This window comes from Phalacrocorax aristotelis, chromosome 6 (assembly GCF_949628215.1).
Source record: "Phalacrocorax aristotelis chromosome 6, bGulAri2.1, whole genome shotgun sequence".
Lineage (NCBI taxonomy): Eukaryota > Metazoa > Chordata > Aves > Suliformes > Phalacrocoracidae > Phalacrocorax > Phalacrocorax aristotelis.
Genome location: NC_134281.1, coordinates 50,000,108 through 50,014,959, shown reverse-complemented (window position 1 = coordinate 50,014,959; position 14,852 = coordinate 50,000,108). Strand labels below are relative to the sequence as shown.

At 48.3% G+C, this 14,852-nt stretch overlaps 1 protein-coding gene across 2 annotated transcripts; it reads left to right on the top strand.

Moving 5' to 3' along the window:
• The first annotated feature begins 5,574 nt into the window (after nt 1-5,574).
• MMACHC (metabolism of cobalamin associated C) lies at nt 5,575-11,682 on the top strand. 2 transcript variants are annotated; one of them, XM_075097729.1, is made up of 4 exons: nt 5,575-5,715; nt 7,929-8,123; nt 8,509-8,661; nt 9,211-11,682. In XM_075097729.1, exons 1-4 carry the CDS (start codon nt 5,644-5,646, stop codon nt 9,520-9,522), a joined length of 732 nt encoding a protein of 243 aa, XP_074953830.1. In that variant the 5' UTR covers nt 5,575-5,643; the 3' UTR covers nt 9,523-11,682. The 2 variants fall into 2 exon arrangements, with proteins under 2 accessions (XP_074953830.1, XP_074953829.1); XM_075097728.1 differs by having other exon boundaries at nt 5,578-5,700.
• The last annotated feature ends 3,170 nt before the right edge of the window (nt 11,683-14,852 follow it).

The following is a 14,852-nucleotide window of genomic DNA, read 5'->3' as shown; positions in this document are numbered from 1 at the left end:
AGAGAATGAAAGATCCTTTCTGTATCAATAATTTATGATGACACCAAATCACGCTGTAGTGTACGTGACATCATCATTAGCCTGAGGGAGATGAATGGGAGTGTTGTGTTTTTCCTGATAATAAAAAAAAAAACAAGCCCAAACTAACAAAACCATACCTGGGACAGAGATCCCTCTCAGAGATATCACTGCCTTACCCCAGAGGAGTGATACATATTCTCTGGATGCTGTTTCACTGTAGCACAAAGCTGTACGGGGAAGCGAATGCTGGGAACAGTGACATGAATCCCCAGCTAAACCTGTGACATCTGGCAGCTGTCCACAGGCAGGTGGGGTTGGACAGAGGATGCAATTAAGCAGAGCCAGAAGGATCTAAGGATCCTCAACAAGGAAGCTCCAATGTCACTCATTTCTCTCCAGGGAGCAAGTCAGAGCCCTCACGCAGGGGTGGGGGCAGAGCAAGGGCCAGGCTAGCGGAGGTTAGAGGCACAAGCAAAGCTAGTTCCCACCAGCTGAGAGAGGAAAGTGAGGGCAGCTGGGGAAACTGGAAAAGAATTAGAGCTCAGGCAATTCAAATGAGCACCGCTTCTTGGAGGCATCGATTATTATTTCCAGTCATTTCAGCAAAAAGCAAGTAAGGTACTGTCCAACTAGCAACGAGGAGAGCACGTGGAGTCCACCACTGCCCTGACAGAGGGCTTGGGTAGGAAACAGCAACACTCCTGATTAAACAAGGAGGATGAGGTGGCTCAGGGAAGCCATGAGCTAACTCAGACCTTGGCGGTTCAGCTCCAAGGACAGCTGGGAAGGGAACAGCAGGTACCTATTCTCAACGCCCACATGGAATAAACTGAAGGTTCTAACCCTCAGGATACAAACATCTCAGTAACAGAGGCTGCCATTTCACCCCTTTCACCAGCTGTCCCAGAAGGACTGAATGCCTTGCCTGCACTCAGCTGGAAGTCCTCTCCAGGAGAGGGCAGACACTTAAGCCATACCCGCTTCAAGCTTTACCAGTTCAGCATTTAAACAGAAGACCTCACCTCACAAAGCTGACAGATCTGCTACCTTCAGCATCAGTACCATACTAGCCATGGAAATTAACTGTGCTCCACATGACAAATACTCTATCCAGGCAGGTACCAAGGACACCTGGCAAACAAGAACAGCAAGATGAGAGATCAGTCCCCAGCATCTCTGAGCTTGCCAATCCAGCCCCTGTGAAAGCAAGCTGCAACAGCAAGAGCTGTCCTGCAAAGCTCTGAACAGCCACCAGCCAGCAGCACCCTCCTGTGACACTCCTGCAGCTCCCAGGCGGTCACTCCCCTCAAAACCCAAGAGCTGCAGCAGCTCTCATGTGGCATGCACAGACCTGGGCACCCCCCAAATTCCCTGAAGGTGCATCCTCTCTACCTGATGTGGCCAAGCTTCTACTGGGTGCTCCACACTTCCATCCTGAGTTTGCCTAAACTCTAAGATTGTGCTTTGTTGCTGCTCAGCAGACCTAGCACCTGAGAAAGAAGGGACAATCACTTCCAAGCATTTCCCAGAGGCAGCCTCTGATCCACCACACCACCATTAAACCCTGCAGAAAAGTCATGTCTAGATGAGGCTGGAACAACTGAGAAAAAGCAGAGAGCTGGACATATAACACGCTACCATTGGGTGAACACTTCATGTTTCCAGCACCACAGGTAATGCTTGGTTTCTTTATATGCTTCTGGGTTTGGATCGCAATGGCACCCTGCCTGGCATCATCTGTAACCTCTTCTTCATACTAGCCCTCCTCAGCAGGAAAGTAAGTTTGCTGCAGGTAGAAGAGCTGTGTTTTTCCCACAGCGATCACCTCACTCTACGGAGAGGCTGAGAGCATGCTTCCACCTCCCCCTACCAAGCAATTACAAGCCCTGGCTGTGCAAGTATCCTCCTGCAGCAGCAAGTTTCCAGAAGAATGGCAACATGCTGCTTGGTACAAAAGATACAGGCCAGTTGTCAGCCCTACTCTCATTTCAACCCTTTCCTTGCAGCTCTGTCCATTCCCTATTCTTGTCCCCTGAAGTCTTTTTCAGTTCTCCCTTTTCCAAAGGTCATCTACTTCTGCAACAACTAAAAAAATTATTGATTCCATTCCAGCGCAGTAGCACATATTATACAGAACACTTATGAACACTTATCTTTTCCCCCACTTATATGTATTTTGAAGATACTAACTGCCCTCCACCATTCAACACTGGAACAGGAAGGCCTCTTCTTGCTGTTTCAGTAAGCCCATGGGGCACTGGCACTGGCTTTCTCAATCAAAGCCTTCTAGTGGCATGTTTATTAAAAATACTTCCTCTGTTTCAGGCAGCAACAGCATTTTTCAGTCTGGCTACTATTCACAGTAAACTCTTCATACATCATTTCAACACTCAGTTCTCCTCCACTGATACCAGTAGCAAAGCTTGCTCATTCTAACAGTAGGTCTGCCATTGGCCATCAAACTATCTAGTGCCAGATTTTGGAAGGAACAGGTGTGACTATAAAGCAGCCCACCTTGCAGAGTCAACTTTGAGTTCTCTTAATTTAATCAGTTGCAGACATTTGGTTCAATAGTTCTTTCTCTTGTTGACCTGTGCAGTAAAGCAGCCTGATCTTACGCAGACCGAGAAAAAGGCCATGGCTAAACTACATTCTCCACCCAATTTTCCATCTCTCTATTGCCAGACAAAACCTTACAGAACTATATCCACCCACATCTCTCCCAAGGCAAAGGGTGGATTCAGAGGCTGCAGGCAAGCCCCACGCATGTTCTCCTCCCACAGCTCTCCCAGAGCACAGCATGGAATCACATGCTGTTCTTCCTTACTTCGCCTCCAGTGCTGCCTGTTCAGCAGGGCTCCCTGCAACAGGGGATCCTCAACTATAACGAGCATTACAGCGCCTCCCACCGGGGGCTGTTTCTGCTAGATCACATGGGCAGCAACAGGTTGTCCTGTTGCAGAACCACAGTCCAGACCACACGAGGAGCAGAACCCACCACTACTCACTGACTTATGCTGCAGTTGCTCCAACCCTTTCCTCACAGGTTCATCATTTTGTCACAGTAGCTTTTCACTGCTTAAAGAAAGAGGGAAAAGTTACATTTTCCTCCAGTACCTTTCTGCACCAGCCCTGAATCTACAAAGGTCTTAACACTGACATCTCATTTATTTCTTGTGGACTGTTGGCATCGGGATACAAATGAGATGCACAATCTCTGTACTGTTGGAGAAGCACTTGCTATTGCCAGTTATGGCATTCACCTTTCAACTCCTCTGTCTTCCTTGGCAAGGCCTCCAAGCTGCTCTAAGTTCTGTTCTGCAATCACTGAGCATCCTATATAACAGCAAAGAGGAAAGGCAGAGGGTGTTACGGTCCCAGCCTAGCTCTTCAGTTGCTGGGACAGAAGGGATAAGAATAGGATCAAGGAACACCCAGTAAGATGGTTTCAAGGTTCGGTCCCATACCAATCCCCGACAGAGGCAGAGTACAGCAGTAGCCCAAGAATTCCCCTCTGCCACTACGCTGTATGCTCAGCAGACCACAGAAACCTGTCTTCCTGGACCACTATATTGAGACAGGAAAACACATAAGATGCACATTAAGAATTCAAATATTTGAACTAACCACCCTTAAAGGCAACTTGGCCAGCTGACTAAATATTGTGCCTCACAAGGGTTTCAGCAAAGGACTCCACATGAGGATACCTGACTCTAGACCAAGCTTGGTCATGGCCCTTCAGAAAATCATTTCACCTTTGGTTTCCACTGTCCATTTTTTTCTCCTGGGAGGCAAAGGTGTTTCTCACATTTCCAGATCACTAAAGAAAAAGCAAAGGAAAAAATTAAAAGTTCAGAAAGCCCTTTCTGCCTTGTATCCAACACCCTGTCCATGCTCACTTGCTTAGCACAGAGATGGAGCTACGTTGTGCCAGGCTACACTCACAGCCTGTTGTTTCTTCAAGAGGACTTAGCAACCTAGACAAGAAGCAATCTGTGTAAGAGGCTCCGGTAACCATCAGTGCTTCAGTTCCAGTGCCTTTACCTGCACTACCTTCTAGCTTATTGATCTGCTCCTGCCGGAGCTCTTTCTCCTGCTTTCGTCAATTCACAGACTGAGTGAGTGGTTCAGTGATCTAAGTGCTGGGCAAAACCAGATTTTGTATGAGAATAACTTACCCCAGGAAAGAACACAGTTAGTGAGCTGGTTCAACTTCAGAAGCTGGAAATACGGGGAAACCTGGAGACAACAAGCCTTAATTCTAAACAAGACTGGTGGGATCCTTCTGCCCTCCTTGTACAGAAGGCACAGATACAAGAAACAACTCTTGGGGTTCTAGAAGATACAAGGGAATCCGCAAAGAAGGAAGCTTGCATATCTGAGGTAGTTCTTTCCCCAAGAACTTGCAGATATGGTGTCCTGACACTTTATAAAACTCAGGACTAATGGCTGGAAAACATTGCACAAGAACTATAAAGATTATGTTAAGCTACTACAAAGATTAGGGTAAAAAGATCCAAATCTGAGGCTTGGTCTCCAACGTGGCAAACGTGTAGGTAGGGAATAGGGAAGCTACAAAGAACACATTCTTTCAGATGGGGAAGGTGAAAGGATTATCCGCACAGAGGCCTCGCTAACGATTTTAGCGAGCAGCGTCCACCCACACAGGAAGGTGGGGCTTTCAAACAGCGCGTGATGAAAGAAAAATATGCACAGCACAGAGTGGTATAGCACAGATGGGCACACCGTGCAACTATGCTAGGAAAACTTGCTCTGAACAGATCTGGTGATCTCACCAGAGCCCTCAAGTCGCCCTGGTCTGGGACGGCCGCTCGCCCCGCCGTTGCCTCGCTGCAGCGTGGGAGACGCGCGCGGGTACGGCACAGCTGCGGGGTGCCCGGCAGGCACCCCTCCCTCGCAGCCATCGCTGGGCCCGGTCTGTCAGGCTGCAAACCCACCGCAGACCAAGAGCGATGGACGTTTCCAGGGGCTGCGAAGGGCGGAGCCCACCTGGGCCTGCCACATCGTTAAACTTGCCCCAGCTCGTGCCTTGGCCAGGAGCTTGGAAAGTGGTGCGGGCGCGCGTCGAAACCCCGAAATTCTTCCCTTTCCCACCCGAACTACACCATCACACGCTGGAGGCGGCAGCCCTCTGCCGAAGTCATCAGCCCACCCACCGACCCGCCGCGGGAGCGACGTTACACGGGGACAGCGGGAGTTCACCGGCAGCTACCGGGGAACACGAGGGGAGCAAACACCCCTACTCCACATCGCTCCGCAGCCAACCCCCCACCCCGGAGCCACCCCTGCCGCCGCGAGACGGAGAGAGGGTACCAGTGCCCGCCCCGGGGCCGCCCGCCCCTCACGCCGCGGAACCCGCTGGGACGTGGAGTCCCCGCCGGGCGGGCTGGCGCGGAGGGGCGGGAGGCGCGGACTACAAATCCCAGGGTGCCTTGCGCGGGAGCCCCAGTCTCCTAGGAGACGCGGCGATAGAGTGGGGGGGTGGAGTGGGAGCGCGGGGGGTGGGGGGGTGTGTGTGTGTCCGTCCCTTCGTGTCTCCCGTGGTGCCCCGCGCGCACCGGAGCGCGCCAAAACTACCCTTCCCGTGACGCCACGCGCGGCATGGAGAGGCGCGTGGCGGAGCGGGTACGCGGCGCCTTGGTCCCCTTCGGCTTCGAGGTGCATGCCTTTAAGGTACTGGCGTCACGCGGGGCTCGCCGTGACGTCATTCGGAACGACGTCACACGCACACCCCGGCGTTGGCAGCTGGGTGGGACGGCGGCGGTTCGGCGGGGTGCGGGTGACCCCTACGGCCGCCGACGGGGAGCCCCCGCAGGCCGCAGTCGCAGCTTTGCCGCCGGCGCGGGCGGGACCGGCCCCCGTGCTAAAGGCGGCGGCCGCCCTGCTCCTCCCGCGGCCGGCGGCAGGCGGCACTGCCTCCCCGAGCCTCTCCCAGCCGCCCCGCAGGCCGTGCTCGGGGCAAGGCGGCCCGCTCCCAGGGACCGGGGGGTGCAGGAGGCGGCGGGGGGCGGCCGTCTCCCCGCTCGGAGGTCAGAGTGCCCCGGTGCTGAGCACGGCCGGCGCTGGAAGCGCACCTCGGGGCCATGCGGCACCGCCGCTAGCGCGGGTTGGCGAGCGAGGTCTGCATCGTGTGCCCGGGGAAGCGGACCAAGGTTATCGCTGTGCCTCGGCAGCACCAGCTGCACCAGAGGCTTGCTCAGGCCCTCTGCGACCCTCCTGGTCTGGTAAGGTCAGGAGAGTTAAAGGTACATCCGGATCGACCGAGAGTAAAGTCCTCTAAGCAAGCTTAAATTTCAATCTCAATGTAGAAACGCCTCTATATTAGAATGCAGACTACCTCATCTGTTCGTACGCGGCCTGCAGACCCCCGGCTCATTCCGGCCGCTGACGGGGGTCTCTCCCGTGCCACGGAGGCAGCCTCCTCCGCTGTCTCGTGTTGAACTGTACGCGCTCAGTTTCCACCAGAACTTAGGGGTTCCTCCTCTGCCCGCCCCAGAGGTCATCTGCGGTAAATCAATCTAAATATGAAATCTGAATTAATCTGCAACAGAGCTGACCTTCCCCTCCTCAGGGAGTGTTGTGTCTGTGACCGGAAATGTTTGTATTTCCTCCTATACTCTCGATCTGACAGAAAGTAAAAGGAAATGAGGCGCTGAGAGAAGTGAAATCTCGGGAATTTCGGGAAGAATTTAACACTGCTTTCTCAAAACGCAGCAGCAGAATGAGGGGCAGAACCCAGATCAAAAAGGCTACAGCTACCACAGGGGAACCTTACAGCGCTGCATCTTGTTCCAGATTTAATTCTCATACCGCTGGCTCCGGTACACTGACGTAAACCCAGGAAATCGGCAAACCTTAGACTCATGTCATTGTAATTTCTTGTAATGTCTCGATTCAGCATCTGAAACAAGAGCCACAAAACTGATTGAACTTTGGGGTTGATATAAGAATGTTTCTTTATTATAAACTTAGTTTCCATTGAATGTTTCCATATGGGTGGTCTGGCTGCCACTGTCACCCATAAAGTCACTTTCAGATTAATTTCACAGATATTTAGAGATGAGCAGTATTTTGCAGTTTCAGACTAAATGTTAGAGTTACGTTACTTGACATCTTTCTGAATGTTAGGCCTGGTCTTTATGGCATCCCAGGAGAGTGGGAATTGTCATAACCTGTAAAAAGACTGATGTTATTGTGCAATACAATAGTGGGGGAGCGCAGGGTTTTTTCAGCAATTGCTTTCGCCTGCTTCGCAGTTGCCCTGTCCCTCTGGTCACATCTGCCTGCTGCCCTGGCTTGATCCCTCATTTTTGGGCTGTGTTGTAACACATCCAGCCCTGGCAACAAGTATCAAAATGCAGCTGTGTCACGATCCACGTGCTACCACTGACTGTTCTGGGGGATTCTAGCACTGCTAGGAGCTTCACATCCTTAATTCCCACATAAATGTTGCCTGCTGAAGAAATAAACCATGCACCTTGACACACCAGCAAAACAGAAGCACCAGGTTTTTTCTGGCCGATGCTCAGAAAAAAAAAGCTGTAAAAGCTTTATCTAAACCAAAACATCTGATTTGCATTGGCAAGACTGGTTGTTCTACTTCCCTCTACCAGGGTTTCTGAGCAGAGCTGGATAAAGGGCAGTCTTGAGCTGAATGCAGTGGGTGATTCTTATCTCTCACTTGCAGCTCTCAGTACAGCTTCCAGAGACTGTAAATCCCAGTATGCAAAACAGCTTGGTTTGAATGGAAGGCACTAGGCAGGCATTGTATCTGGGTTGCAAATGAAGGTGGCTGCACTGCTTTCCACTTTTTAGAATTCCTGCATGCCCACTAGCAAAAGAGCAGTGTCCCTCTTTTAATGGAGATTTGTTTTGCTTTGCCAAAGGTTGGATGGTACAATGCTGTTCTCCAGCCAGCCTTTCATCTCCCCTACCCAGATGACACGCTGGCCTTCGTGGTCCTCAGCACCCCTTCAATGTTTGACAAAGCCCTTAAACCTTTTGTGAACAAAGAACGTTTAAAAATAATCAGGGATCCCGTGGATCAGTGTGTTTCTCATCATTTGTCACGTGTGAAGGAGGTAAGAACCTGAAATACTGATTCCTTTCACTATTGTGGCATATAGCTGGGTGGGCTGGGCAGTAGACAAAGCCTTCCGGGATCCTGCCCTTGCTTTTTAGAAGGGTAAAGCATTATTCATGATGGTAATTCTTAGGAAGAGCACCAACACCAGGCTGTTGGCCTGCTTTACTTGCATATTCTATCTCTTTGCCATTACAACCTGTAGCTATGCAGAGTGCTTTACAGTCACACTTTGAAAACCCAAGGCTACAAGTGTGCTGATAGATTTCACTAGCAGGATGTGGAAATCAGGCTTCTCGCGTGCCTGATTTGCTAGCATCCAGTGCTCTGTAGTGGCAAATCTTTTTCCATGAGCCTGGGCTGATGTTTTTTAATTTTCCCAGAAATTCCCTGACCAGAAGGTGGATGTCATCTTTGATTATGAGATCCTGCCAAGCCGAAAGCCCAAGTTCTTGGCACAGACAGCTGCCCATGTTGCTGGAGCCGCATATTACTACCAAAGGAAGGATGTGAAGCTTGATCCTTGGGGTAAAAAGGTGAGGCAAAAAACACAGTCTGGGAAGAACAACCAAACTGCAATCACTGAATTTTACAACTGTTGTTTACTCACTAGTTCTTTCTGCAGGAAAATACGATGTCCAGATCACATCTAGATGCGTGAAGTGTTTCAGATAGGAATAGGAAGCTTGCAGGATTCTTCAGGGTGGCAGGGAGATGCATACATGGAGAATATCTTGATCTATTAAACATACTTAGACAGGAGAATAAATTTCAGTGTAAAAGACAACCTGTTGCCTGGAGCATTATAAATGAAAAAAAAAATTGCACTGTGGTTAATTTCTGTGTTAGATTTTCAAAAAGAGACCTCTCCCCACATTACAGGGGGTGTGTGTGGGCACAGGAAAATGGGAATTAAATGCAAGGCTTCGAGCCACACGTTCCAGAAAGAGCTTTCCTTTCTTCTCTGTATAGCACTCCAACAGAGGGCTAGGAGTGTGAGAAGTTGCATAAAAGCTTGATGCTTTGAACTTAACCATTACTAGAGGCAAACTGAGACATCCTTGATCACTCTTTTTTCCTTCCAGAAAATCTATGGCGTATGTATCCATCCCAAGTATGGCGGTTGGTTTGCTATCCGGGGTCTCCTCCTGTTCCCCAATATTCAGGTACCGTTCCTGGAACAGTCTGCCCCTGTTGACTGTGTGAGCACAGAGGAAAAAAGAATTGAGTTGCTGGAGCAATTCAATTTCCACTGGCAGAATGGCCGCTACAGGGACATAATTGAGGTGAAGGAAAGGTACTCGGAGGAGCAAAAAGCCTACTTTGCCACTCCTCCAGCGGAGAGATTCAGACTGCTAGGGCTGACCCAAGGACTCCAGAGGAGCACATTTCACTGAGTAACGCGGCTGCGTGGAGGGGCAGAAGGCAAGCAAGCTGTAACTCATCAGCACGTTCTTTTCCACGGTGCTGAGGAGGATGGTGTGCTGATACAGAGATGGCAAATCCAAGCAGCATGTGCAGCATCTCAATCAAACACCAGCGTCTCGGGGTACGAGGGAGCACTGCATCATAGCATTGTGGTCTGGAGGGAGGCAGGAGCAGTCCGTTCTGTGCTGTTGCTGATTCGCTGTGTCTTTTTGGGAGCCTGCTAAGATGCCAGTTAGCCTTTGGTTGGGAAAAGTTCAGGCACCCTGGCAACTGGAAAATCCATGATGCTCATTAGAGAAGTAATTTTTGTTCAAGAATCTTCTTTCCAAATATTTTGGGTTTATTCTGCGTAAGAGTAAAAAAGTTAATTTTCAGTCATTGTACTCTGACATTTCTTTTTTTCATCTGAACTCAGTGCAGATACTTTTTTAGATGTATCCAGCATTTTATTACTCTGTGTCATAACCCTCCTTAGGGAATAAATCTTCAGTCTTTTCAGTCTTGCCTTCCTCAAAAAGAAATTTTGTCCTGTATTCCCTCGCTTGCAGTGAAGCTGGCTTAATTTAATTAAGAAATCTTTTTATGTCTCCTTTCCTTAACATCCAAAAGAAAATTCTCCAGAGATTATTTCTTTGACTAGTGTGATCCTGCACATGGAGCAGGAGTGAGCAAACAGCCAACAGCAGCCGCCTCCTTTGGGGTAGTTATGAAAGGGAAGGGGACACTACAGAGGTCACAGCTTGAGTCTGATGCGTTTCCTCTTCACCCAGGGTCAGCCTTGCAGTCCAAGCTGGTGTCTTTAGGTCAGTTTTAAGCACGTACCCACTGCATAGAGCAGCTGACTAAAGTCTTCGGAAAGATGCTGAACGATGTCTATGCAAGTGGAGTTTTTACTCCTATTAAGATAACTGACTGAAAAAGCTAACTCTTGTGGCCTTTGTCTACGGTAAACGAGGTTTGAATTTAAAATATTTTTCAGTGCCATGCCAGCACACACCCCACACACCGCAGTTTTAATACCATAGTTTTCTTTTGTACTTTACACATGGGGAGATCGTAAACCTGCATGCACATAAAAACCATTGCGTGAAGCATTGTCACATGCACAGGCAACCAAGCAGAGAAAAAAGAGAGAGAAAATACTAATGATGTTAATGTTACTTATATTACTGGATAAAACATCTTCAGACAGAAACTTATCACTTTTCAATTTTTCTGATTACTTTGTCCTGTTAGGTTTGTTCAGAGGTTACAATGGCACCGGGGATCAGGAATTAATTTATCTTAGAGCACTTTGAGGCTCAGGCCTCGTTAAAATAATATAATACAATAATATTTTGTGGGAGATTTTTACTTGACTGCAGTGCAATGCTGCAAATCACTAAGCACTTTTTCCCTTTACTTGATATCAACGTGGTGATGCAAAAATATTCACTTGGCAGAACTGAGCCCTTTCTTTTTATTTTACTTTGTGATTCTTCATACCTTTTGGAGACCCAAACACTAAGGTTGCCCTCACAATAATTCACTGCTTGATACAATTTTTCATAGTCTATATACTAAGCATAACCAAAATTCAGCACAACAACTTTGCTCTCCTGTGAACAGGGTCGTGAGCGTGTGATCGCTGGGTTTGTTCAGTGTATTTGCTCTTACAAAACAGTCTTTGTTGCTTTCCGTGCTTTGTTCACCACATCTCACTAAGGCAGACACCTCGCTTGCTGTGTGGTAGTGGTATTGTGATTTTTAATTTAAGCAAAATAATGAAATTTGTTTAAATTCTGTTCTTTTCTTATAGAATTACCTCTGGTTGAAATGTTGGTTGAAGTTCCAGAACTTTCCAATTGAACTGTAATTTAACAGGGATTTGAGTTAACAGTTCATATTAGTAACATTTAAAAAACACTGATTCTCTTAGAAGGATAAATACAGAATGGAATCTGATTTATCTTTTTACATTACAATTCAAAGTAAAATATTTTGCTATTTTGGGGTTGTTTTCTTACAAATATTTAATATTTTGTCTTCACTTATTAATCAGATTACCATAGCCATTTCATTTCAATTTTTGTGATTTATTTCTCTTCACATGATATTTTGATTAATAAAATATACAAAGTTGTAAGTAACCCTCAGTATTGAGTGTGTTTATTTAAGCAATGCAGTGATGAACTTGTGGAGACCTAAAGATGTTAAAGTGAGAATCGACCACTGTGTTTTTAATATACTGAAAATAGTGAGCTACCTCAGACATGCATAATCCAGTATCTGAAAACAAAAGAAAAAGTTAGTTACTTTAGTAGAAATTAGTAAACTATTATGGCAGGCTCATCTGGGATATCAAAAAATAAAACATACAACACATTATGAATAAGTCTAATAAATGTTGATCTTTACCAAGTCACTTCAGCAAGATCATTTCACAGTAAGCACATGAGAATGCACTTTCATTTTTTCCTCTGTTCTGGCATTCACAAAAGCTCAGGGTGTCCAGCAATACTGTGGTGGCTTAACCCCAGCTGGCAACTAGGCCCCACACAGCTGCTCACTCACTCCCCTGTGGTGGGATGGGGAAGAGATTTGGGAGGGTAAAAGTGAGAAAATTCATGGGTTGAGATAAAGACAGTTTGATAAGTGAAGAAAAGCTGCACTTTTTTTGCAAAGCAAAAAGCTGCACCCCCAGCCCACTTGCTGGTGGGGTGGGGTGAGAGGCAGAAAAGGACTTGAGTCTGTGTAAGCCCTGCTCAGCAGTAACAAAAACATTCCTGTGTTATCAAGGGGTGTTTCCAGCACAAATCAAAAACAGACCCACACTAGCTACTGTGTAGAAAATTAACTCTATCCCAGCCAAAACCAGCACATTCTCCACCCCTTATTCCATACCATTTACGTCATGCTCAGGTCCCACACTATCCAATACATCCTCATTAACCACCATCCTCTTCCCATCCTGTGATAATAATACAGATATCATTCCCTTAGCCTACAGACTGGCCCTATAAAATATCTTTTAAATGTCCACAAAATGTCCACTGAGTTCATTTAGTCCATGACTTTGGGCTCCATCTGTTCTGGTGGTCACTCGGCAGGAGAGGTGGTGTGTCGTGTGGAGTTATGGGGCACCTGCCAGGGACTAGAAACTTGACTCAACATTGTTGGCAGGCAAGTTTCACTACTAAAGCCTGATCACTACGCAGCTGAATGGAAAAGTTTAATCACCAAGGTCAACCCAACAGGTATGTGTGCCCTGTTATCTCAGAGTACATCCTCCGCTACGCCTGGGCCCAAGGCCGACTGGCAACCTGTAGGGGAGTGCTCAGACCCTCCAGAACATTCAGGCACTCTCTAGTGACAGTACTGGGCACGTGCCCACCGCCGAGTGGGAGGCAGGGCTATGCAGAACAGTCACTGGCTATGCAAGTGAGCAACCTTCTAAAAGGGGAAGCCAGCAGAGATGACGGGCAGCACGTTCTGGAACATCCCCACCTCCACTGGCTTCAAAGATGCATTGGACGCCTGGACTCCCCCCCGCCCAGACCAGACAGAGTGGTGATAGCTATTGCAACAGTCCCTCTCTCCCTCCTCTCCCTCTCGTTCCCTTTTTCACCTTTTTTTTTCCTGTCTTTCGTTGCTTTTCTCTCCTGTATCTATTTCTGGCCAAATAAAGTGACTTGGCAGTTGGCTCCGTTTTGAGTCTTAATTCTGTTTCCAAGAATGTAAAAGGAACGTAGTCACGATAACACATTGGAGTTAATCAGAAGTTAAGCCCAGCCACCCCCAACCTCCCAGAATTATCTGAGGTTGGTTAGAAAGCAAGGGGGTTTAACCTTGGCCAAACTGTTCAACCGAACAGTGGATTGTGGCAGCACCAAAGCCAGCTCAGGTCACATCACTGCTGCACTTGCACTGCTTCTTTTAAGTCTTGTCCTCCAGTGGTTCGGGTGGTTCCTGCTGTAGTAATTCCTATAATATGCAACTCAAATGCTGGGTTACAACAATTTAAAGGTGTTTCCTTACAGTCTCCACACCTTATCCCTTTGGACCAGACCATCAGGTTTAACATTGTAATGAACTCCTCCCCTTGCCCCTGCTCTGGCTTGGACCTACCTGCAGACTGCAGTGCCTTGGGGTCGTACCTGCTCCAAGTGGAGCCTTACCCAGGAGCCACAGTCTGTCCAGGGGTACACCTGCTGCTGCCCAGACTCATCCACAGCCACAGTCACATTGACGTGCACCTGTTCCAGCGTGACCTTCTCCATGGGCCACAATGCCTCCAGCATGGCCTTACCCACTGCCACAGACCCTTCAGAAGAGAACCTGCTCCAACACAGCCTTGCCCATGACTGCAGTCCCTCCAGGGGCGTACCTGCTCTGTTGTGGGCTTATCTATGGTCACAGGCTTTGAGGTGCTCCAGCATGAGCTCATGCACAGCCACTGATGCTACAGGGTGTACCTGCTGCAGCATGGACTTATCTATAGCCACAGAAACATCAAGGTGTACATTCTCCAGTGTTGACTTATCCTTAGGCCACAATACCTTCAGAGGCATACCCACTGCGGCACAGACATAACCATGGCCACAGACACTTCAAGGTATATCTGCTCTGGCATGGGTTTATCCACAGGTCACAGTCCCCTTGACTCAAGTTCACACTGAAGTTCCAGCCTGTCCAGTACAGCAGCACAGAAACAGCAGCGATGGCCCGGCCACCTGCCAGCCCAGGCACATGGCCACTGCTGTTATCAGAATATTCCCAAGCACAGCAGAGTAAGATGAGCAGCAGCACAGCACTACAGCGAGCAGCGAAAGCAAAACGAGCCACTAACGAGCACTAGACTCCAATATACAGTAAGGCAAGCAAGCCCCATGGCAAGCACAGAAGCCAGCCAATTAATAGCTAAACAGCAATAACAGCTATAAATTCAATCTAGTGCATTCCAATCAAATCTGTTATCTCAAACCCTTCAAGCCCCATGTTGGGCCTGAAAAAGGACTGTTGTGGTTTAGCCTCAGTCAGCGACTCAGCCCCACGCAGCCACTCACTCGCTCCCCGCTGGTGGGATGGGGGAAAGGATCAGAAGGGTAAAAGTGAGAAGACTCATGGGTTGAGACAAAGGCAGTTTAATAGGCAAAGCAAAAGCTGTGCGCGCAAGCAAAGCAAAACAAGGCATTCATTCACTACTTTCCATGGGCAGGCAGGTGTTCAGCCATCCCCAGGAGAGCAGGGCTCCATCACATGTAATGGTTACTTGGGAAGACAAACACCATCACTCCAAACATTCCCCCACCTTCTTCTT